This window comes from Lactuca saligna, chromosome 1 (genome assembly GCF_052625555.1).
Source record: "Lactuca saligna cultivar CGN05327 chromosome 1, ASM5262555v1, whole genome shotgun sequence".
NCBI classification, from domain to species: domain Eukaryota; kingdom Viridiplantae; phylum Streptophyta; class Magnoliopsida; order Asterales; family Asteraceae; genus Lactuca; species Lactuca saligna.
Genome location: NC_136417.1, coordinates 22211265 through 22237472, shown reverse-complemented (window position 1 = coordinate 22237472; position 26208 = coordinate 22211265). Strand labels below are relative to the sequence as shown.

General features: G+C 33.0%; 1 protein-coding gene and 1 pseudogene across 2 annotated transcripts; both read left to right on the top strand.

Moving 5' to 3' along the window:
• Positions 1-8892: 8892 nt before the first annotated feature.
• On the top strand, positions 8893-10099 carry LOC145048647 (uncharacterized). Its single transcript, XM_078997200.1, has 2 exons — positions 8893-9090; positions 9827-10099. Exons 1-2 carry the CDS (start codon positions 8947-8949, stop codon positions 9980-9982), a joined length of 300 nt encoding a protein of 99 aa, XP_078853326.1. The 5' UTR covers positions 8893-8946; the 3' UTR covers positions 9983-10099.
• A 3396-nt stretch (positions 10100-13495) lies between these two features.
• Positions 13496-14309, top strand: LOC145028319 (large ribosomal subunit protein uL15x pseudogene; annotated as a pseudogene). The gene is made up of 2 exons (XR_013675975.1): positions 13496-13629; positions 13729-14309. The product of XR_013675975.1 is annotated as a large ribosomal subunit protein uL15x pseudogene (transcript).
• Positions 14310-26208: the final 11899 nt, after the last annotated feature.

Genomic DNA, 26208 nt, shown 5'->3' with positions numbered 1-26208 from the left:
TCGCCGATTCATGACTCAACCAGAAGAATATTAGGACCTCACGACCAGACTTGCTGAGTCCAAGAACAGACTCGTCGAGTCCAAGGCTATCTTTAACCTACTCGCCGAGTTGTTCTTCCACCTCGCCAAGTTCCAGTCCATCTTCAAGCGACTCGCCAAGTACACCTTTGTGACTCGCCGAGTACCACTAGTTCTTAACCCATACAGAAGCCTTCCAGGCCATGCAATCGATCCAAAACGTAGATCTACCCTTCTACAACCCTTCCATCACGTAAAGTGGCAAAGTTTACGTGAATCCAAAGAGATCTAGGCATTTACACTCTAGGGCTAGGGTTTGGGACAAGATGGCTTCACCAATCACTCAATAATAAGGACTTTAATGCACTCTAAACCTCCCCCACTTCAGATCTGAGGTAGCAACCTCAGATCTATCCTTCAAACTCAAGATACCACAATCTAAGCTTCCCACACAACCCAAAAATGATGAATCTAGAAGAACACAGCCCAAGAACGAGATATTACCTCAAAATGAAACCCCCAACAGCAAGGAATCTGATCTAAGCAAAGCCCCTTGCTCCAAGCCTCCTAACTCTCCAAGATCTTCTTCTAACTTTCTTCTCCAAGGCTCAAATGCACTCAAAACCTTCACAAACGCGTATCTAGGGTTTCTGGACTTCAAGGGAGATCAAAGAGGTTGGGGAGAGGGTATAATGTCCTTTATATAAGGCTCATCCCCCGAATTTAGGGTTTTCTTCACACAGCGCCTACTCGTCGAGTCCAGCCTTGGACTCGCCGAGTTGGCCACTTAACACGCGACCTGAGTCGCGACCCTACTCGCCGAGTTGCCCTTCAAATTTACACTTTGTACCCCGAACTTGCACTCCTGGACTCGGGATGTTACATAATGTGTTTTACTCAAGTGTTTAATATATTATAATGTACATTCTAATATTTATTATGTGTTATAGCAGAACAAGTACAAAAAGAAGAAGAACACATGAAACGAGAAAGAAGGTCAAAGAAAAAATTTGATAAATCAGTTCCAGAAAAGAAATGTCCTAAACCTTTAAATGTACTACTTTTGGAAAGAGGGATAAGGTCAAAGAGAAAATATGAGAGAGTTCAAATTGTAAAAAATTTAAAGAACAGTGGAATTGATGAATTTGTCAAAGAGGAACAATAAGATAATGTTAGAAAAACAAGTAAGGAATATCCACATGGTTTAAGAAACCTTCCAACCAGAATGAAATGTGATAACATCACTGCAATGGTTAGGGGCATGTCACCAGAACAAAAACAAGCAATCTTAAGAATGGGTTTTGGGTCGATTCTGCAAGTGAATATAACAAGTTATCTGGGGTAACTAAGTTACTATCTTTTAGATGCGTATGATTCTGATAGTAGAAGACTTGTCCTACAAAATTCTATTATTGAGATCATAGAACAGACAATCCATGATATGATGGGGTTGCTAATTGGAGGAGAAGACATTAATGAGTTGTCATTGTGTAATAAGGGGAATCAAATTCTGGAATAATGGAGGGGACAATATCCTTGTGATAAGTTCAATGGTGAGGAGTATTTAAGAAGAATTCAATCTACATCAAAAGATAGTTTGATGTTTAGGTTGAATTTTTTGACTCTTTTCGTTTACAACTTCATAGAGTCAATGTTGATGGGAACAAATCAAATAAAAGTGGTAAGGAAGTTGGTGTTGGTACAAGACTTTTCAAAGTTAAATTGGTGCAAATATATGCTCGACTGTTTGGGATCAAGGAAAAAACTATGGAAAAGGGATGACAAATCAAGCTACTACACTGGTCCTATTACACTCCTGCTAGTAAGTGTGAAATGGTGTTATATGATATTATAGATTTGGTAGTAATGTATTATTGATGTATTGATTAATTTAATGTTTTTTTGTAGTTGATGTACGTTTATAACATGAAGTATTCTATAAAGCTAGATAAAAGGCTTCCTTTTATTGGGCATATTACCGGTGCTAATTTATTAGAGATTCAACGCTTGGAAATTAGTTTGGGAGGGGACAATATCCTTGTGATAAGTTCAATGGTGAGGAGTATTTAAGAAGAATTCAGTCTACATCAAAAGATAGTTTGATGTGTAGGATGAATTTTTTGACTCTTTTCGTTAACAACTTCATAGAGTCAATGTTGATGGGAACAAATTAAATAAAAGTAGTAAGGAAGTTGGTGTTGGTACAAGACTTTTCAAAGTTAAATTGGCGCAAATATATGCTCGACTGTTTGGAATCAAGGAAAAAACTATGGAAAAGGGATGACAAATCAAGCTACTACACTCGTCCTATTACACTCCTGCTAATAAGTGTGAAATGGTGTTATATGATAGCATAGATTTGGTAGTAATGTATTATTGATGTATTGATTAATTTAATGGCTTTTTTTGTAGTTAATGTACGTGTATAACATGAAGTATTCTATAAAGTTAGATAAAAGACTTCCTTTTATTGGGCATATTATCGGTGCTAATTTATTAGAGATTCAACGCTTGGAAATCAGTTTGGGAGGGGACAATATCCTTGTGATAAGTTCAATGGTGAGGAGTATTTAAGAAGAATTCATTCTACATCAAAAGATAATTTGATGTTTAGGCTGAATTTTTTGACTATGTTCGTTAACAACTTCATAGAGTCAATGTTGATGGGAACAAATCAAATAAAAGTGGTAAGGAAGTTGGTGTCGGTACAAGACTTTTCAAAGTTAAATTGGTGCAAATATATGCTCGACTATTTGTGATCAAGGAAAAACTATGGAAAACGGATGACAAATCAAGCTACTACACTCGTCCTATTACATTCCTGCTAGTAAGTGTGAAATGGTGTTATATGATAGTATAGATTTGGTAGTAATGTATTATTGATGTATTGATTAATTTCATCACCACTGCAAAACTATTTTCAATGATGTATGAGATGGACTACACTGATGTCTTGACCACTATTGCCAAAGTCAAGAAGTCATGCTTATCCTCTCAGTGGAATGGTCTTCTTACTTTGTTGATTAAGGGCTTGGCGGAAAGGAGTGTTGGATCTGATGGCACAAGCAAGGGGTTTTTGACTATTCTTTACGGATTGTACCATGGTTTGAATCTGGATTACGGATCCATCATATGGTCTTAGGTCGTGCAGAGTCTGAACATATCTACACGTCAATCTGAGATTTCTTGTGGGAGGTTCTGGAATATCATCACGCAAAGGGCTATTGATACTTTGGAGATTCCGTTGATGAAGGATGTTCTCCTTGCGACAATTTCCACCTTCCATACCAAGAAGATCATCATCTCAGACCCGGTCAAATTTCTTCATTATGGTTCAATACCGGAGACAATGTACAGAAGTGTTACTCAGCATAGCAAAGTAATGGCGGACTACAACAAGTTGCATTCCACAGAGCTGAGAGTACTTACACCAGAACAACAAGCTGCTCTCGACGCTCTTGATAAACCGAGTGGCAGAGGCAAACGAGTAACTGTCAAGAAAGAGACAACCGAGGCTCAAACTTCTAAGCCTTCAAAAAGAAAGAAAAGAAAGACCGAAACCGAAAGTTCTTCAAAGCCAAAGAAGATCAAGCGCATGGCCCGAAAACCTAAGGGTCCATCTCCTTTACCATCTAACAACGAGGATGATCAAGAAGACACGATTCCAACTCCACATGAGTCTCCAAGAGGTAATACTCCACCTCGTTCTTCTTCTCCAATTCCAGATGTTAAGATTCCAACTCCACCTCAATCACCAAAACAATCCCCTCCGAAACCAAAAGAAGTTAAAATTCCAACTCCACCCCTTCACCAAAACAAACACCACCAAAATAGCCAACTTCCACACCGACACAGAAGTATTAGTTTCGGTTGTTTCATCTACCGTAACCGAAACCTCTTTACCACCACCACCTGTATCTTCGGTTTCTATTTCCATCACACCTTTCACTACTCCAATCATTACCTCAATCACCATTACTACTACCATCTCTGATGCAACAACAGGGGTCAACGCATCTGATACGGGGGCACCTACTGTATTTTGAAACTCCTATCCATACTCTACCTCCCTCACCAACCAAATCAACCAAATCAAGCGCTACACTCGGCAGTGACAATGATGAGTATGATTCCACATACTTTAGTCCCTATCGTTTGCAATCGGATGAAGATACTGAAGCTCCAATCAACCGACAACACTTGGATAGTATTCATGAGAAGCTGGACAAGTTGCTAGCCGATACGAAAGCTTATGGCGGAGTCGTTCTAAAAGCCTTTGTGGAAACCGCCATAGAGCAATATACAAAAACAATGGATAAATCCACTGATGCTGTTAACGAATCAACTTCTCTGTGCAAGAAAGCTACTATTGTTGCTGAAGTTGTTCGCATAACTCATATCTTTCTGGATTCTTTGAAAAGGCATGCAGATACAAATGCAGCTAAAGTTTGGGCTTCGGTTGATTCTCTTTCTCACACTTTACAGGAAGAACATACAAAATTTGAAGATGTTCGTTCTTCTCTGAAAGCTGATAATGCCACTCTCATAAGTTCGATTTCTTCCAAACTGGACTCTATGCATGCTGACCTTACCAAGGAGAGTGTACTGAAAGAAGAAATTGCTAAACAAGCTTCTACAATTGTTGTTCAGCAAGTCCAGCTTACACAGGCAGAGAAGGAGATTTCTCTATTAAAAACCGAAATAGCTATCTTTCGAAGCTGTGCAAATGATGTGAAGGACATGTTGACCAATATTCTTTGTGCTCATGATCCCATTCTAATTCTTTCTATTCGCAATCATCTTACAACAAAACTGCTTCCCGTCCTTGCAATTCTACACGAAATGAAAGGTGTTTCAGAGCCTTTCATCACTCCAAAACAAGGGGGAGAGGAATCGAAGGCCGTTATCACAAAAGAACTGAAGGTTAATGTAGCTTCAGGTTCTGGCCTGAAAGAAAAGATGAAACAGATTGGTCTTGATAGTGATAGTGATAGTGATACTGATGAGACTATAGTCGAGGCTCTGCAAAGAAAGAAAAGAGATAAAGAGTTAGATGAAAATTTGAAGATCTCTAAAGAGGCTGAGGAAACCGAACGAAGAAATAAAGAAGCAGAAGACATCTTACAATGTAAAAAAGCTCTTTTTCCTGAATGGACTAGGGAAGTGTTGATCAGTCAGGCTATTGAGTCACCAAGATTTTACTAGTTAGAGCCGATTACCTCATTTGACTGTGATAATTCCAAGAACTCACAGTTTGACATGCCGATTACATGAAAGTCATTTACTTTTCATTGTTTCGATTCAACTGTTGAGGTTCCGTTTCGAAGTCCAAAGGTTGGCCAAGAGCTTATTGATTGGTATTTGAAAAATGGTCAACCTCGGTACCGAACATGGAGTGCTCAAAAGATTACAAGTGTCAAAGTTTTGAAGCCGACTCCAGCTAGCAAGTTTGTTAATATCCATTTCAAAATACCACGAGGGACTGCAAACTCTATATCAATGATATCGCTTGCTGATCTTCCCAATCTTAATCCACACGATTGGATTTTGCTTATCAACATTCTGCTTGATCACTCCAAGGAGTATGAACCGATTATAGAACATCTAAAGAGAATGTTGGGATCCTATATACACGAAATTGCTACAATGGATCAGGAGATTGCAAGAGTTATGAATAAAAAGCCGACATTCAAAGCGACCCAAAAGCCCGGTAATGTTAATAAGATGAAGATCGGGCAGATTGACTCAACTCATTTGACGGTCATGTTTACTAAGGGTGAAGCTCACAGGTTCTTGTTCGCTTTGGTAGATAAACATTTGTTTTCTACTGACTGCTTGGAGCACATCATCAATCTGATACATCGGTGCAAGCAAAACTCGGATGCTGATAAGAAGAATTTTATTGATATGCTTTGGTGGTACATCACCTTTCGGTACCATGTGTTAGCTATCATACTGAGAGTGTTCAAGATGGTGAAAAAGCCCTCGGTTCCTAAGAATTGAAGTTTAGGCTCCGAAGACGCAAAGGGGGAGATTGTTGGGCTTATAATGTTGCGTCTTAGGACTTTTTGTATATATTCGGATTGGGCCTGTCCATCCGTGATTATCTCTTTAGGGTTAGTCTATATATATATATATGCATGCATGTATGCATTATATTAACACGTCTTATTATTTACGATTGAGCTTGTAACCCTAACTACCTCTATAGTCGAAGTCCTTAATCGAGCTCTTCTGAGGTATTGAAGCTTTAATCATACGACATATTCAAGCTATATTCTCTTTCACTTTACGTTCATTCTTGTTTGCGTACTTAGAACTAATCGATCCTGATAGAACTTTGTTCTAACAAATTACATTAATTACAAAATAATCAATAAATTATAATATTTCTACTCATATATTTTAATATTTTCTTTTTATTTTATTTTTCTTTTAAATTGGGAAATTGACTTATATTGGTAACTATGTTTCAAATTCATTCAAAAAATATCATTCAAGTTTAATGTGTCCAAAAAACACTATCAAAGTAAAGCATTTGTACAAAAAACACCAACAAAGTACATTCTTTGTTCAATTTGACATTGTGGTAACCGACAATTACCGGTAAAAAATAAGTAAAGTAACAAAAACAATAGGAAATGACTCAAATGGGTAACTATGTTTCAAAATCGTTCAAAAAAGACCATCCAAGTTTGGTATGTTCAAAAAATACCATCCAAGTAAACTTTTTGTACACAAAACACTAATAAACTATATGTTTTGTTCAAATATTACCCATTGATAACTGACTCTTATAGGTCAAATGATGACTTGGATTAACTATTATAACATGGCATAATAATTATTGACAAAACAATAAATGATATTCCTCCTTTAAAAGTCGATTTAGGGTTTCTTCATGAACAAATGACTTCATCTTCTCCTATGATTGCTCTTCTTCTTCTAAAGTGATGATCTCGAACTCAAGTCCAAAACCCTAATTCTTGACTTAAGGCAAAAAAGGCTCCTTTACCCCTGCCTCAATGGGCCTCCCCCCCCCCCTAAGGCCCAAATCCATAAAAAGCCCAAAAAGGCATCCAAGTCCAACTACAAGGCCTCTAAGGCCCAAGAACCCCCAACATGGCCTTAAGCATAAAAAATGACCTGCTACAATCAGGTGGGCCCAAGGCCTAACTTAAACAAGTCCATGCATACGCCCAACATATGCTGAAGCCTTTGCGATCCAAATTTCAAGCCAATACCGCCCGACATACTCCTAGCGTACGCCCAGTGTACTCAGCTAGTGTCGATAACCGCCAATCTTCCGAAGGCCATAACTTCTTCATTCTAAGTCCGGTTTCGTCATTCTTTATATCCACGGGAGCTAATTTAGGCATCAACAGCCACACCAAGGGTTATGGCCTTCAAATTGTGATTTTTAGTGTTATCTTAATGCTAAATTAGATTTCGTCATTTCGGGCCCATTGAGGCAAGGGTAAAGGAGCCCTTTTTGCCATGTTGGGCGTATGCATAGACTTGTTTAACTTAGGCCTTGGGCCCATTGAGGCCATGTTTGGGGTTCTTGGGCCTTAGAGGCCTTGTAGTTGGGCTTGGATGTTTTTGGGCTTTTTATGGATTTGGGCATTAGGTGGAGGGAGGCCCATTGAGGCATGGGTAAAAGAGCCCTTTTTTGCCTTAAGTCAAGTATTAGGGTTTTGGACTTGAGTTTAAGATCATCACTTTAGAAGAAGAAGAGCAATCATAGGAGAAGATGAAGTCATTCGTTCATTAAGAAACCCTAAATCGATTTTTAAAGGAGGAATATATCATTTATTATTTTGTCAATAAATATTACGCCATGTCATAATAGTTAAGCCAAGTCATCATTTAACTTGTAAGAGCCAGTTACCGGTGGGTAATATTTGAACAAAACATATAGTTTGTTTGGTGTTTTTTATACAAAAAGTTTACTTGGATGGTGTTTTTTGAACATACCAAACTTGGTGTTTTTTGAACGATTTTGAAACATAGTTACCTCTTTGAGTCATTTCCTCTTGTTTTTTTTCCTTTACTTATTTTTTACCGGTAATTACCGGTTACACAAGGTCAAATTTGAACAAAAAATGTACTTCGTTAGTGTTTTTTTTACAAATGTTTTACTTAGATGGTGTTTTTTTGATACACCAAACTTAAATGATATTTTTTAAACAATTTTGAAACATAATCACCCATATAAATCAGTTTTCCTAGTGTTATTTACTCAATAAAAAAATTGTTTGATTGTACCTGAATAACCATTTTAAAAAGCTAGCGGATCGTTCTCGGACCACGTTAAAACGATCCACCATTCAGTAGGGCTGTAAACGAACCAAACAAACACAAACAATGTCTTGTTCATGTTCGTTCGTTTAAGTTAGCCGAACAACAAACGAACACGAACGGACAAACGAACGAGATTTTCTTGTTCATGTTCGTTCGTTTAACAAATTACTTTGTTCATGTTCGTTCATTTATGTTCGTGAACATGCTAAACGAACATAAACGAACAAACATAAACGAACAAAGATAAAAAAGACACAATTCAACATATATGAACATAAACGAACATATAATATAACAATATAATAAAAAATAATTGAATATAGATGAATATAAATAAACTTAAACGAACGAACATAAATAAATGTAAACGAACATCATAACCGAACGTTCACGAACATAAATGAACAAACAGGATCATTGTTCATGTTCGTTTATTTAACTAAACGAACGATAATTTTTGTTCATTTTCGTTCATTTATTAAATAAACGAACTTCCCGCCAAACAGTTCACGAATGGTTCGCCGGTTGACAACCCTACCATTCATTCAGTATTTACGTTCCTTTTAAACGGAGATGGAGCGGGCTTCGTTGAAACTTGAAAGTGAGACCAAACCCATCTGACAGATGTTGCAGTTTCCGGCGTTCATGACGCAGTACCCGACGTCGACGAGGATCATTCCGGCGTCGCTTCTTCTACCTCCGCAGTGGCCTCAACCGCACAGCGAGGAGCTTCTTCTTGCTATCGAAGAGTCTGATTTTGAAGAAAAGGTCCGTGTATATTTGTCTCAACTGCCTTAGTGTGTAATTGGTGAAATTCGCTGCTGTATTCAAATATCCGTGTTGAATTTCTTAAAAAATTGACATTTGACATGATTTCAGTTGCTCTTTATTTTCATTCCGAAGATATTCTCACCTGACTGTATAACGTTGATTCGATTTCATATGCAAAAACCTAGCTGTGTATTGTAAACTAACGTTGAATGCAAAATTGAACTTCAGATCCATGGTTCAGTAACGTGTAGTTCTTGAATCTCCTATTTTTGTGCTTGTCTATATCACATCTTTGTTTTCGTAGTACACTATCTGATCTGATGTACTTACACAAATTAATGACGCTGTGATCGTAATGTCAACAAAGGTTTGGTTTTAGCATCTAATTATACATCGTTGAATCCCGATCCTTAATAATTGAGTTTAGTTTCAGTCAGAATCATATGTTAATATTTCAAGTACATTAAGGACTTTATGTAAATGATCCTACTCAAAATTTGATTAATCGTTGCTTCTGAGTTTATATTGAAACATGATGATCATGCCAAACTGTTTAGAAATTGGTTTACTTCAGATGCTAAAGTAATATGTTCTCTGATTCAGAGAAAAACGACTAATAAGTTGATTGGCAAGAATTCTGTTTAAGCTCTTAACTTCTGCCCCCCTTTCATTCATTGTCTTTGTTTTGGTATCATTATAACTGGTATTTATATCTATGATGCATTTTTTGCAGTATAACGAGATCAGGAAGATAAATAGCAACCTTATTGTGATTGGGAAAACATCGGTTGAGAATGACAAAGAAGACTTTGACAATGATGCAGATGATGATGATGCTGATAATGCAGAAGAGTCTGAAGGAGATGAGTTTGAACAGGAAACTGGTTGACCATTTACTGTGTTTTCTTCACTGCAGATAATAGCAATGAACTATTTTTACTAGTATTGAGTGCTATATATGTAAAACTTTTGTTTGATTACCAAACGATTACAGCTTGATTTGAAAGCTTGACTAGCTCAAAATATATATATATATATATATATATATATATATATATATATATATATATATATATATATATATATATATATATATATATATATATATATATATATATATATATATATATATATATATATATATATATATATGGACTAATGCTAGAAAAACTGTGACCACCAACTCAAAACAAAAAAAAAAAATGCTATTTATAAAATATGTAGCAAAATATTTTATTATTGATAACATTATAAATAAAAGTAAAATTATGTTGCAAAATATTTTATTATTGATAACATCCGTCTGATCCATTTTTGCTCACATTGATAAGAGGGTTTTGGCCGGATTCCTTTATGTTGCTTCAATCCTCGATTTTTCGTTAGGTCAATGGATCGTTCAACGGCTGACCATATTCGTGATTTTGTGTCTTTCTTGTAACTCTTTACAAACAGGAGTGCGTTTTCAAGATTTTTGTTTGGGTTTTGTTGAAGGTGGACATGTTTGCTAACTCCAATCGGTTTTTACTCATCGGTGTGGATTGCTATCACCTGCTTCTAATAAGCTAATATTCTTTCGTTTGATCTCAAAAAATTAAATTAAATCTCTGGAATCTTGGAGAAAATCAGAGAAATCAAGAACGATGCTTGACGAAGTTTTCCCGAAATTGACCCCTTTCATGTGCTCTTGCGTTAATGATGGCTACACTTTATAGAGGATTTCTTTTGTCAGTCTGATTCCACCATTATGTATTTTTGCATCTTACATTAGGTATGAAATAACTATATTGCATTAAACTTATAGTTTTATTGGGATTGATATATTCGTTGATTAGATTAGTGATTCGGTTATGAAATATAGTTTTAGGTTGTTTGTTCATGTTTGTATTTCATGAACACAAAGTGTTTGAAAATATAATTTACTATTTTTTATTAGAAGATGGATATTGCCACTGAAACCATGGTGACCCGTTTAAAGCAAACTTCATGAGAAACCAACGTCTCCAAAGGGTAATTTCTTTGAAGATTATTGAGGTGTTATTATGGCATATAGGGTGTTTGACAAAAATAACTTATTAGGTAGTAAGTAGCTGATAACTGATAGCGGGTAGTTGGTAGCTGGAAGCTGTAACTTTTATTTGTTATATGAGTGTTTGAAAAAAGTAGTTGGAATGTTTTGAAATATGTAAAATTATGTAAAATGAAAACTGTTAACAAAAGATAAATATATAAAGTTATTTTTAAGGACAATTATGGAAATCAATTTAAAAAGCTCAGCAATATTATGTTAAGACTGTATTTGGTGCGCCACAGTTAGCTGATAAGCTAACTTATTTTTCGAGCTTTTTTATGTTTTCGTGTTTGGTAAGCCAAAAAGTAGCTTATAAGCTAACTTTTTGAAAAACTACTTATACTAGCTTTTTAGGAGTGTTTTTTTTTTTTTTTAATTTTTCCAAAAACACCCCTTAATTAGTTATAGAAACACATACTCTTACATGTCCTTTTATGTAATTTTATAATTTTCAGCTAGTTTTATCAAACGTACTTTTTTATCAGCTAGTTTTTCAGCTACCAGCTAACTTTTTATTTAACACCTAACTTTTCAGCCATCAACTAGCTTTTCAGCTAATAGTTAGCTTTTCAGTTAGTCCGCAAAACATAGCCTAAATGCTACATGAAGTAGCTTTTAGACTATAACGTTTTGTTTAAACTAAAAGCTAAAGACTCGTACTGCCAAGAGAAGTTTTTTGTTCAAACTATAACGTTTTGTCAAAAAACTAGAACCTAGAAATTCCCAAACTCTCTCAAACGCTCTATGACAAACACGCTTATAAGAATACAATAAAATATGTATGCTTAATATTTTCCATTTTTCAAATGTACTTAATTTGGATGGAACGACTTAATTAACGAAACCAAAAAATCAACCTTTGATCTATGTGTCTTTTTTTCCCCATAACCTTTTTCGCGTGATAAATAACTAATATTGTTAACATTGATAAATATTGTAAAATGTATTTGTTAAAGTGGTTGTAAAAGAACCAAACGAATACGAACAATTACTTGTTTATGTTCGTCCATTTAAGTTAGTCAATCGAATGAATGGACATGAACGAATAAACGTACAAGGTTTTTTTGTTCATGTTCATTCATTTAACAAATTAACTTGTTCATGAACGTTTGTTTAGGTTCGTGAATATGCTAATTGAACATAAGCAAACATAAACAAATGAAGATAAACAAATACAATTGAACATAAACGAACATATAATATAGTAATATAATAAAAAACAATTGGACATATATGAACATAAATAAACTTAAACGAATATATAATATATTAATGTAATAAAAAAAATAATTGAACATATGCATATAGATAAATTTAAACGAACAAACATAAATGAACAGACAAAACTATTGTTTATGTTCATTCATTTAACTAAATGAATGAGAATTTACGTTCTTTGTTCTTTCAATTATTAAAAAAAAGAAATTCTCACCAAAGAGTTCACAAATAGATTTTTAAACATTTGATTTGTTTACGGTCCTAAAATCATAATAGACATTTATTTTTTCAAACAAACTTGTAGATACAATTAAGTTATTGGGAAAATTCATGAAATAATCAGAAAATTGGGTGTGTTTGAAAAACATGACCAAGGAAATTGAAGTTTCACAGAACGACAAAGTTTTCCTCAAAGAGGATCTCTAATCTTTTTGGTTATGCAGAACTCAAAACTTCTCAAAGAGGAATTGAACACATGTGCAAAAAGATAAAAATTGAATTATGAAGTGAAGGTTCCGCAGAGACGGTCTCTACGGAATTGGTACGTCTTCTGCGGAAATGTGTCTTTCTCTGCGGAATTGAAAAAACATTAATTGATCTAGAAATTGAAAAACTATTTTACAGATTAAAAAAAAAAAAAAATACCACATTTCCGTAGAGAAACTTTGGATTTGTTCTACCATTTGAAGAATTGATCTTTGCTGAAAATATTTGTTTTTTATGAATTTTGCCAAAAAACACTTCAAATTACTCGTTCGATTGATCGTCTGTTTTTCTTCTATAGCCAACGAACTCTTTTTCTGCAACAAAGGCTTTCCCAATCCGCAATGATTTTTTTTTGATATTTTATTTATGTGTTTTAACGATTTTACCCCTGCCACGCCATTTTCTCAGATCGTATAATCTTCCGTAGAGCCAATTTTTTTTTTCCTGAGAGACCGTCTCTAAAAAAATGCTTGGTCATTTCATGGAACTTCAATTTCTTTGGTCTTATTTTTCAACCGGGTTCCATTTTTTGTTATAATAAGAGACATAGATTGATAGATGTATAAACTTATAGATAGATACAGCCTCTTAATTGGTTCTGGTAAAGAAAGGCCCACATTCAATCCAGCCCATGATCCATACAGAAGGTCTAATTTTCAGCCTCTTTTATAAAACGAAATTAGGGTTTACATTCTATTTCAGTGGAGTTTCCAAACTCTATTCCCAATCTCTGCCGCAGTTTCTGATCGGAGTTTGCGATTAAGGTATGTATAATCGCCGTTCGTCTTTGTTTAATATGTTGTAATTTCCTATTAGATCTACTCCACTGAACTTGCGATACGAAACTGTTGGTTATTATACAGGAACAATGACAACGAGATTGAGGAAGAATCGTAAGAAGCGCGGCCACGTGAGCGCCGGGCACGGTCGTATCGGGAAACACCGAAAGCATCCTGGAGGTCGTGGTAACGCCGGAGGAATGCACCACCACCGTATCCTCTTCGACAAGTACCATCCCGGTTACTTCGGTAAAGTCGGTATGAGATACTTCCATCGCCTCCGCAACAAGTTCCATTGTCCAATCGTTAATGTCGACAAGCTCTGGTCCATGGTGCCACAAGATACAAAAGAGAAGGCTTCAGCCGATAACGTCCCGATTGTCGACGTTTCTCAATTTGGTTACTTTAAAGTGTTGGGAAAGGGAATGGTTCCGCCGTCCCATCCGATGGTGGTGAAGGCGAAGCTCATTTCCAAGACCGCTGAAAAGAAAATTAAGGAGGCTGGTGGTGCTGTTCTTCTTACTGCTTAGGTTTGTTTTTCAGTTGTTAATGCCAATTTTGATTATCAGATTAGGGGTTCATGAATCATGGATTATCACTCTGTTTTGTTGAAATTAAAATTGAACTATATGCATCGTTATTATATTGATTTTGCTTGCATGGAATCTCATTTTGATTAAAGACACTTCAAAATAGTAATCATTTGTTATGTTATCACTACATAAATTAAACAGCTTTGATAGTTAGCTGTCTTGTTTGATTACGGTTTCAATTTCTCGTTGCTATAGAATTGGTAGATCGGTATCTTCAACTTAAGTGCTCGATTCTTATTACTGAAGTTGAATGGTTGATATTGAAATAGTTGATGAAGAACAGTATCGTTTGCTTTATATGATCTAGTTTAGGGCATAACTTAATATTGGTTTTTTTGGTAAAAATCTGCAAAAAATCTTTTCTTTTTTCACATTGCGTACATTTACGTACAGAAAACTGAGTATAGATCCGAGGACTTGAGGGTTAGCCGCAAATGTAAACAATTTTGCAGATAAGCTATTAATTTTTTGCAAAATTAAAATGATTGGATCTTAAGCAAGGCGATCCATGATATTTTTCAAGATGCCATGTAAGTGATTTTGTATTAACTTTAAATTATATTAGCATATAAATATAAATGTATATTAAATATAATTATTTTTTAGAAGTATTAGATCAATAAATAATAATAAAAAATTAACAAAGAACAAAAAATCATGTCTCAAATGAAAAAAAACACGCGTTATAACGCGCCATATCACGCCTAACATCAATGTTATGAGGATTTTCTTAATGATAAAGCTGCTCCTCATGCCATTGCGCGCAATATCGTGCTTTTTAGAACACTGATCTTAAGAATATTATGTAATTTAGCAATAATGAGATATTATATGAAATATAATCTTCTGATTGGTAATGTTTTTAAGCTTTAAAGGGAAAATGTCATTAAGGCACTAGGTCATATAATATTTCATTATTAACAACGGCATGTTTGTTTTAAAACACTTTCTGTTTTCCTTTAACTGATGTTGGTCTTCTCCTTCAACAATGTTTCATCATTTGAAACTCAAGAAGCCATGTTTTTCAAACAGACACACACTAACAAATACCTTTAGGGGTTTTTTGGATCACAATTTCTGCAAATCGAATTTTTTGAACCCCATGTTCGTCAAAACCCATATCCCATGAAGATGAAGATGGGATCAACAACACCCATCGATCTCTAGGTTCACATTACGTTAATGCTTTTGCATATGTTTTTGCAAGTCGAAGCTTTCGAAACCCCAAGATTTTGATAATCAAAGCTTTCTTGTTTCTTGCTTTGGGTTTTTTTTTTGGGTTCATGAATCCGTGTATTCCTCAAAACCCTATGTTTGTGATAAACAAAAACCCAGATCATACAAGTGCTTGCTATGTGTATGACCAAACCTTAACAAACATCAAATGTTCACGATCAACAAAAATTCGTATTTGAAGGGTTTTCGAGTTTGTTAGAATTATGTATTATATCATGTGTTACATGTTTATCAAAACCGTTATCACTTCAAATTTAACTTGTTCTTTTTAATTTTTTTAAACTTAATCACTTCACTATAAAAAATTATAATGCACATTTTATCCATCTCTAACACTAAAAACACCATTTAAGTTTTATACCGAACTCATTCGTGATGTGTTTCAAATGCTTATTATTGTTTGTTTGACATAGTTTCAAATGCTTATTATTGTTTGTCTGACATAATAAATTTTCGTCACGAATGTTTTTCAAATGCTTATTATTATTTATCTGACCTATAATAATTTTTCGTCACGAATTATATTAAACATTCTCGTATGTGCTATTTATAATAGCCTTTTTACAGTAAAACTCTATGTTATTTTATAAAACATTTTTTTAGGAAAACAAGTTACAAACATGTCTCCAATGGTTAAGCATGTTTTAAATAGTCAAAGTCAAGAGATATTTTAACATTTTAAATAGTCAAAGTCAAGACATAACGTATGAGGGTCGTAACAAAGTAATCACTAGACAAAAGGGTGTTCATGGTTCGGTTCGAAACCGACCTAACCGGGCATCGATTTGGTTTCACAGTTTGTATTTTTTTTACGGTTTGACATGCGGGTTCAAACTTTCGAAACTGCAAAGAACGTTTGACTTGCGGTTTTAAAATTTTCAAACTGTATAAAACCGGACTGCACCGTAGGATCTATATATATATATATATATATATATATATATATATATATATATATATAGGCTTACGTTATTCTATTTACACTAATTATTATGTTATTGTATGCATAAATGTGAGCCAATCATTTTACTTAATTTAAGAAAGTGATTAATATATATTATTAAATTAAAGATAATTGAAAAATACTATCTAATTTCATTCTAAGGGTATTTTAGACAATTGAGATAAATTTAAAAAAGGAAAATTCCATATTTTTGGGGATAATTAACTCTCTTGATTTTAAAATTCTAATTTTTGAATTACTATAATTTTAATTATAACATAATTTTTATAATTAAACCTGTTTTTATTCTGTTAGAATCAGATTCTCTACAAATTTCAGGATACATGTTTCTATTAGAATGATATTCTATGCGAATGCCAACACCGACTAATAAACACATTTTTGGATACAACTTTAGAATTTTCATTACATTCTTACAAAACTAAAAACTTTATATAATAGTCTATGACAATGAAATACTCACTAATAACAAATAAAATTATGTACATTATTCGACCTTAATATTCTAGCAAAATATATTATTACATATATTCCTATCATTCTATTGTAGATTATTCTATCAGAAGAATAACTATTTCCTTGATCATCCATGAAATTATACATTTAATGAAAATAACTGTCATAAATCAAATCATGTTCTAAGAATGCTTAGAATCACTTTCACATTTGCGGTCCGTTCTTCAAGCATCAACTTCTGTCAAAACAAAACCAAATTTTAGTTTAGATTCCAACAGAATTGGAATTCATGATTCCATTCCAACAAAATTGGAATTCATGATTCCATTTTAGAAACATTGACAAGCTCTGAGAAAACAAAGCAAAAATCTTTGCAACGCTTTTCATTTGTAGAAGAAAAATTGACACAACATTAACATGCAACATACAAAAAAATTATGATTTTATTACCATCCATACTTGGCTTGTGTTTTTGCTTTTGTGAGAAAGCCTTTTGAGCGCCTTTCTGCCAATTCCATCTCTTTAGATCTCATATCAAAGTATAAAGATCCAATATGATGTTTCCTCTTGTGTAGCTTCGTTGGCTTCCCCTTCCCTGAAGAAGCCGGTTGAAAAATAATATAGAATAAGAGACTATAAGTACAATTCTAGAACTTCAAAAACATTTTCAATCTTACAAATTGAAACAGGGTTCTTAGTTCTTACTATGAGACCAAGAAAATATAACCAATTACCTGATATGATGACCCAAAAGCTATTCCAGTTGATTTGAATTGGTCTTCTTGTGGTTGATTCTTCACCAGTTCATCCTGACTAACCTCAATTATCTCATGCGGAATCTCATTCCTACCTCTCTTTCCAGGAACCCTCGTTATATTTTGTATAGCGGCTGCTTTTGAAATTTCTGGCTGCATATTTTTGTCAATCCAAATTTCTGAAAACCCTAATTCCCAAAATTTAGTTGAATCCCCACCTGTCGTCGGACCCTCTTCTGGTCTCACCCCTCATTGTTAGAATCAGAAGAGAGTAAGCGGAGAGTTGCTAATCAACCCTTGCTGCCCTCGCTTCACCCACCTCTCCATCCGATCCAGTCAATTAAACCACCTAAAACACCCCCTTGGAGATCAACGATCTTCTTTGCCTTCCTCATTCGTGTGGTTGCTGATCGGGCCAGAAAGAAAAGAAAGAAAACGCCGGTGATAGTCGGTTTTATAGTCGATTATTTAAATTGGAGAGATTAGGTCAATACTATGATTATAGGGATTAATTTTGGAAGTTACTAAACAAATTACTAAATTACCCTTATTTATTTATTTATTTAATTATTTAATTTTTTATTTAATTTTGATTGACCCACATTTATGCATACGATAACACAATACTTAGTTTAAACAAATGAACCTAGATACATATATATATATATATATATATATATATATATATATATATATATATATATATATATATATATATATTCAAATGAGAACCATAAAAAAATAAGAACCGTAAGAACTTCAAATTTTACCTTGTTAAAATAAAATAGTGTCATTATAGTAAATAACAACACATTTGAGTCTAGTTTCACTAACCATTTATCAAATGTTGCAAACTAGATCTAAAAACTAGATCTGATTCTTTCTTTCATACTTCTCAAAAAATCAACCCATCAATTCTCTCCCTCATTCCATCGGTGGCAGGAACCTCCAGCCGCCGTCGTCGCCGCTGCCGATGTCCACCTCGCTGGAATCTAAGTTTGCACCGTCGCTGTCATCCAGATGTGTGATTTCTACCCGAGATCCACCTCATTGAACCACCAGATACATCGCTAGCTTCGTCCTCCTCCACCTTTAGATATGATTTTTGCCGGTAGCCGCAACCACCGATGACTGGCGAGATAAGATTTACAGCTGCATCAACTCCGAAGATATACCTCCTCCTCCGACATCATCTTCTTCATCCTCCACCATCACTCCACCAGATCTACAACCATATCCATCATTTTCTCTCTGATTTCTTGTGAACCAATAGATCTGGATCAAATCTCATCGGATTTGCATCGGATATCACCGGATCTGATGTGTTTGTGCATTTTTAATTTAGATTAGATCTGGTCGGCACACCAGATCTCAAGATTAACTAAGTTTCGAACGCCAAATCTACTACCTAACACCAGATCTTCATCAAATCTCATGTGTACAATGCATTTCATGTATGGATCAGGTGTATTTGGTGCATTTCATGTTGGCTTGAATCATATCTGATTTTTGAAGATAAATCTTCAAAAAAAAAAAAAAAAAAAATCAGGTATGTCGATTTTTATAGATAAATCTCTTGTAAGTTTTGTTTTCTATTTGTTTTTCTACTTGCATCTGTTGTAGATCTCTATGATATAGTTTTTTTGTTTGTTTTTTCTTTTAAAGTGTGAATTTGATGTTTTAATATCTCATTTATCGTATAATTTTGTTAATCTTAGTTTTAATTGCTATTAAGTTGTGAATATATAATTTTTCTGAATTAAACTTTGAATTTATTATAATACTTTGTGAATTTTCTATATTAAATTGTGTATTAATTTTAATAAGTGTTTTAAGTTGATAATATGGATGTGAATACTAGTTTTTGTGTATTAAAATGTGAATTTAGTGTACTAAGCTGAATTTTTGTATTTTAAACTGTGAATTGATTGCATTTTCTTTTTAAGCTATGAATTGACTACATTAAGTTGTGAATTTTCTGTTTGAACTGTAAATTAATTAGATTAAGCTGTGAATTATGTGTATGAAGCTATGAAGTTACTTGTATTAAGTTAAGTTATGACTTTTGTGTATAAATTTTGAATTGACTATGTAAAGAGTGTTAAGTTGAAAATATGGTTGTAGATGCTTACTTTTTTGTGTATTAAACTTTAAATTTTATGTACTAAACAATGATTTTTTGTGTTTTAAACTTTGAATTGACTGTATTAAATAGTGAATTTTCTTCTTAGACTAAGAATTGACTATATTAAACTACACTTTTTGTATTTTAAACTGTGAATTGACTTCATTAAACTGTGAATTTTCTTATAGACTATGAATTGACCATATTAAGCTGTAAATTTTATGTATTAAATTATGAATTGATTGCATTAAGTTGTGAATGAATTGACATTAAGTTGTGATTATTTCGTTTGCTTTTGAAATAATGTAAATTTTATTCACGACTTAATATATTAAGTTCACAATTTAAAATATGAATTATTTATATATAATTTTTTTTGTTAATTTTCTTATGAATATATTTATTTTTTATGCTGTATAAGTATGTAAGAATACATTAACTTTAATAATAGTGTAGCATTAAATTCAAAATGAATGAAATAAATGATTTTATTAGACATTGAATGTAATATTTAAGTTATTAATGCATGACTTTATTTACAGATCTGATTTAGAAGAAAATGATGGTTGCAATGCTGGTATAGGTGGTTAGTGGCAGTGTGTGGTGGTGGTAGTAGTAGAGTTTGAATTTTTGATTTCTTTGAGTTTGTGAATTATTGTAAAATGGTTTGTATTAAGTAGTGAATTTTGTGAATTAAACTTTAAATGGACTGTATAAACTTGTAATTTATATAAGTTTTATGTTCAAATATGATAGCATATATGAATGAAAATATTATATTGCAAAAATTACCATTTTGCCCTTTTTGTATCAAAAGAGAAAAAAAAAGATTTTCATATGTTTAATAAGAATATCATGTAAATATTTACTAAATAATGAGGGTTCTTAGAGTTCTTAATCTTTTGTGGTTCTCATTTGAACCACTCCATATATATATATATATATATATATATATATATATATATATATAAGTTCATTTGAGACGAACATAATTTTGTTAGACCGTAAGACTAAATTTTTTTTTTTATTGAAATATTATAATATTGTATTGTTCGTAAAAATAGAATATGCAATATATTTTAACATTATATGTTTTATAATATTTCAATGTAAAATATGTTAAAATTATTGTTTTAGAGTATTAGAATATTACACATATTTAACTTTATGAACATTAGAATATTAGAGTATTTTACTAAAAAAAGTTGGTTTCACGGTTTCATAAAATTATACCGTGTCACATAAACATATATATATATATATATATATATATATATATATATATATATATATATATATATATATATATATATATATATGCACAAACACACACACACTAGATGTGTGTCCGTGCAAAATGACGTTGATAAATAGTTTTCTTGACTAATAGTTTTTTATGTGAAAATAATTATTTTGATTTTATTGTTAGTTATTAAATAATAAAAAATTTCCATTTTTAAACAAACTATTTATGTTTATAACTTACGTTTATATTTCATGTTTATACTATAGATGTAAATTAATTAATATTGGTGTTTAGTTTAAAGAATATAAATTAATTTATATACATGAATTTAATATTTTAAAAATTTTATTTTGTTCCAAATTGTTATTTTGTCAATGTATGACTAATTTTAAACCAATCAACAAATAAGAGCATTATAGTAAATTGATTAATTCATTAATTAAATACCAAAAAATATAAGAGTATAATTATGTAATTAAATTGATATCGTTTACATATCATATTTGAAGCTCAAATCCTCCTATTATTGTCTTCTCTATCTTGTCACCGAGAATCACCAACAGAACCCTACAAAGGCCATCATCTTCATTATCCAGCCACCATAAGCCCCATGAAATAATAATAGAGTAACACCACTGACACTTATCATGACACTTATCACCAGATTCATCAATGAAAAAGCAACCATCAAAACAAGCCTAAGTCGATTAGGGTCCGGATCAATTGAAATTCCTTGTATAACTGAAGAATCAATTGTATGCTCGATCATGAAAGACGAAATCGAGGTTAAATCTGACTGATTAGGGCATAAGTCAGAAGATCAATCTACAACTATTGCTAAATATGTATAAATTAAAAAATCAAACATTACCCTATTAAGTATTTTTCCTCAACAAAATTAAAAACAAATTAGATTTTCTGTTAAAAAAAACAAAAAAAAAAATCTCTACTGAAATGCAAAGAGGAAGATATTAAAAAGAAAATGGGCCTAAATTTGACGTACAATATGGGCCACAAAGACCAGTCTCGTACGAGAAACTGTTGATATGCACGTACTGCACTGTAGATTTGTACCTTTTCTTTCAGTACATGTACCATGATTCATCATCATGAAAACATATTTTAATTTTGACCAAAAGAAAATGGGTCTTATTTATTTGGTTTTATTATGTCATGATATCACAAGTATACCGACAATCTATAAAAGTATTCCGTGGATAAAAGATATTATATATTTTGAAGGATTAATGTTATTATTCGCCCTCAAACTTTTTAATTTGGTTTTATTTCGTCATTTTTTATGTATTTTATCTCCTTAAATTTATAAAAACTATATAAAAAGTTACTTTCATAAGATTGAAGGGGTCAATTCGTTGACCTGTATACATGGTATGCCGCATGGTGTTTTGGTTAACGGGAAATAGTATATACTAGGTGTGAGACCCATGTATTACATGAGTTTAATTAAATTTTTTTTTTTTAATAATTTGAATAATTTGAATTTATAAGAAAAATAAGAAAATTTTTGAATTATTAAAATTAATGAGACTTTAATGTATTGAATACATTACATATATAAACCATTTCTAATAAATACTTTAGATATATATTACCTTACATATTAAATGTGAAATTTTAATTTAATAAAATGAAAAATATAATAAAATAACAAGTGGAAAATAGAAAATTTAAAAATTCTAGAAAATGCCATGTGTCCAAATAAATGAGAAGAAGACATGTGGTAGAAAAACCTTCATTTATTATAGTAGATATTGACATGTCCATCTAGATTTTTATGTTAAAATTTTATTTTTATTTTTCAATTTAAAAATTATGTATTAAAAATTTAACTACTCTTAATATTATTATTAGTTTACATGATGGACCTATGATCGAACCCAAGAAAAATGCAAATCCTTGTTCTTTAATGATACCATTGTCCACCTCTTGTCACAACCATCCACTTCAATCCACCACCATTTCAAATTGCTAGAAAAGACTCGACCACCGAACTCGTATCAAAACAGTAAACAAATCCAGATAAAAAAGCAAAATAAGAGGATGTTTGGCTAAATTTTTTAAAATAACTTATTAGATTTCACACCACTATAAGCTAAAAAAATGTTTGGATGAAAAAAACTTATTTCGGTAGGAAACCTCTAATAAATTATTTTTTCATAAGGTACCCTAAACTTAATTATTAACTTATAAGCTAATAAGCTAATAAGTTATAACCTAATAAACAATTTTTTGCCAAACACCCCCTAAATCCAAATCAGTAATAAAAAGAAGCTCTAGATCATAGACTCTCTCGCTCCTCAAATTTCTCACTACTTTGTTGTTAGTGTTGTAGACATGATAAAGAACTCCATGTGTGAATGTGTAAGACCTAGTGACGGATCTAGTATGTAGCACGGGATAACGTGGGCTAACCCTCAAATTTCCCATCATATTCAAACCCAAAACTATGGCTTAATTTATAAAAATCCCAATTAAAAGTCACTGATTCAAATATCAAACCCTAATTAATACATATGTAGCTATTTATTAAGAAACAAGCCAAACAAGAAGCTTTTAACTAGAAACTATATTCATCATCGCTCTTGTTTTCTCATTATTCATCTTTAAATTTGCCACCACAACTGCTCCTACTAGCGAATCCGCCTCCGTCCATGCTGTATGTCTTTCGTTAATCTTTTTTCATTCATAAATTCTCTAGTTTTAGGTTTTTTGCGGTGGATGGGAGAGGATCACATCATTCATATTGATTTTTCGGGTGGTTCATGCGTATTGATTTTTCTCGTGACAAATGCTTTATGTGAGTTTTCATTATGTTTGGAAATTATGCTGATGCCATATAGGTAAATCTTAATTCTCAATTTAAAATATGTATGATACCATATGTATTATATCCTGATTCTTATTTTAAAAACACATATATAAGGTGTAATCGGGAACAATTGGGTTCTTTCCCTTTGACATATGTATGACTCATATTCGTTTCTTGAAATTTCAACTTTGAATTCTCTCATTGAAATAAAGTGTAACATCAAGTTTCAAAAGGTTCTTATTTTAGGATTGTGGACAATAAATGAATCAAGTAAAGGCCTTGGGTTTCAGGGGAATAGGGTTTAGAACATATTGGATATTGATAATATTGGTTATGTAATCTAAGTGTAGGTTTTATGTTTTTGAGTCAAAGGGGAAAGTGGGAAAAGTGATGTTTCGAGCTTCCTTTATGAATTATGTTTTTTAGTTCAGAATGTATTAAGCCAAAATTAAATAGATAGAAGTGTAGGGTTCGTTAATACCTTTTTGTGGATATAAGGATCGCCGAAAATGGAGTTGAAACAAATAAGTTATGATTGTTTGAAGCTGGAAAGAATTTGGGTGAAAACCATCACCACTGAGTGGTGTGATGGGACCACGAGGTGGTGGTCACCATGGAGTGGTAATTCGGGACCATGAGGTGGTTATCTGTTAGGCCTAAGCCCACGATTTTGGGGGGGTTTTTAACATATTTAAGCTTAATGTTCCTCATTTTTGGGCATTTTATCAGCCTCCACCACCTCCAAGACCCCTTGGGAGAAACTCTAGCCTCCACGTTCAAGATTTAAGCCCTTCCTCTCTCATCTCTCATCTTTTGGATGATTTTTATGATAATTTGATGAATCACAAAGATTAAGGAACTTCTTTTGGTTACAAGGAATGATGCTTTAAACTTGGATCCATCAAAAGCACAACATTTTTGGACTATTGTAAGTGTAAAGTTCCAATCTTGCTCTTTAGTTTTTTAGATCTCTTCATATGTGATTTTTTTGGCACTTTTGATCCATTTTGTGAATGATCTTGGAGTTGAGTAGACTCCAACACCTTTTGATCAGTTTGGAGTGTTCCTTGGACTTTATGGACTAGGAAAGTTATGATCTTTTGCCTTCCCTTTTAACCATGCAAGTTATCTTGGTCCTTTAGGTCATTTTGGTGCAATAAAGTTTAGATCTTGAAGGTTTGTGACATTATTATGGATAAAGTTGGAAACTTTATCCATCTAGATATCTTGTTGATTCAGACTGAAAGTGGGAGACTTGGATTTAATGGATTAAGTTGAGAAAAATGCATTTTTGGGTCTCTTTAAGTTTTAAAGTCTAGATCTTAGTAGTTTGTACCATCTTAATGGATAAAGTTGGAAACTTTATCCATTACGAATCCATTAGGAATTAGATTTGATGTTTTAGCTTTGGTCCTTATGAATTAAGCTCTTTTTGAAGAAAAGCCTTTCATATTGAGGACCACGACCTGGCTAAGGAAGGCTACAACATGGTGGCGGGACTTATCGCGTTTGCTGTGTTTGGATGGGCCCACGACGTGGTTGTGGACTTTGATCGGTACTGGATTAAGTAGCCATGACGTGGCCATGGGTTGGCCACGATATGGGTGTCAAATGGATTGACTTTGACCGTTGACTTTTGACTAGTTGACTTTTGGTCAACCTTGGGTAGCATGGAGTATTTGACTAAGGTCTGGTATCAGTTTGGCGTTCGGAAGCTTTGGTTGGATGATCTGTTGATGAGGTAACTGTGAGCTTCTGTTGAGTAGTTCAAGTGAGTCTTCTCACAGTACTTGCGAGTCGAAGGCACCAATACCAACCCATTAGATTATGTTATAGTATTCTAGCTATCTTTGTGACTCTTACATGTATTATATGTGTTTGTATGTATACCAGGCGGTGCCCATTGTTTTGGGCGTGGCCCGATTGTAGGCGGGGCCCATTGTATGTATGGTATGTGGTATTTTGGGGAACTCACTAAGCTTTGTGCTTATAGTTTTATGTTATGGTTTCAGTTACTTCCGATATGAAAGGGAAGGGCCCAACATGACTGCACCACATCCACTAGAGTTTTCTGTATTGGTAATTTTGAATATTTACTCTAATGTTTAAATAGTAGATTCACTTTGATCACTTTTGGAACAACTCGTTTGCATGGTTTATTGTTTTAAAAAATGAAAATTTTACTATGTATTTGTGGGACAATACAAAAAGATTCCAATTGTGAGATGCTTGTTTCAGTCCATAAATGAACTTTAAAGCTTACACATTCTTTATAACCTATCTTGGTTTGAATATGTATTTTTTTTCCCATCCATGATTGTCTATTCTTGAAGATTCACTTACGCTTAATGGTTAAGCT

Coding starts and splice junctions, on each gene's coding strand:
- LOC145048647 (XM_078997200.1), top strand. CDS start 8,947: ATGTTGCAGTTTCCGGCGTTCATGACGCAGTACCCGACGTCGACGAGG. Junction 9,091..9,826: donor AGTCTGATTTTGAAGAAAAG/GTCCGTGTATAT, acceptor CATTTTTTGCAG/TATAACGAGATCAGGAAGAT.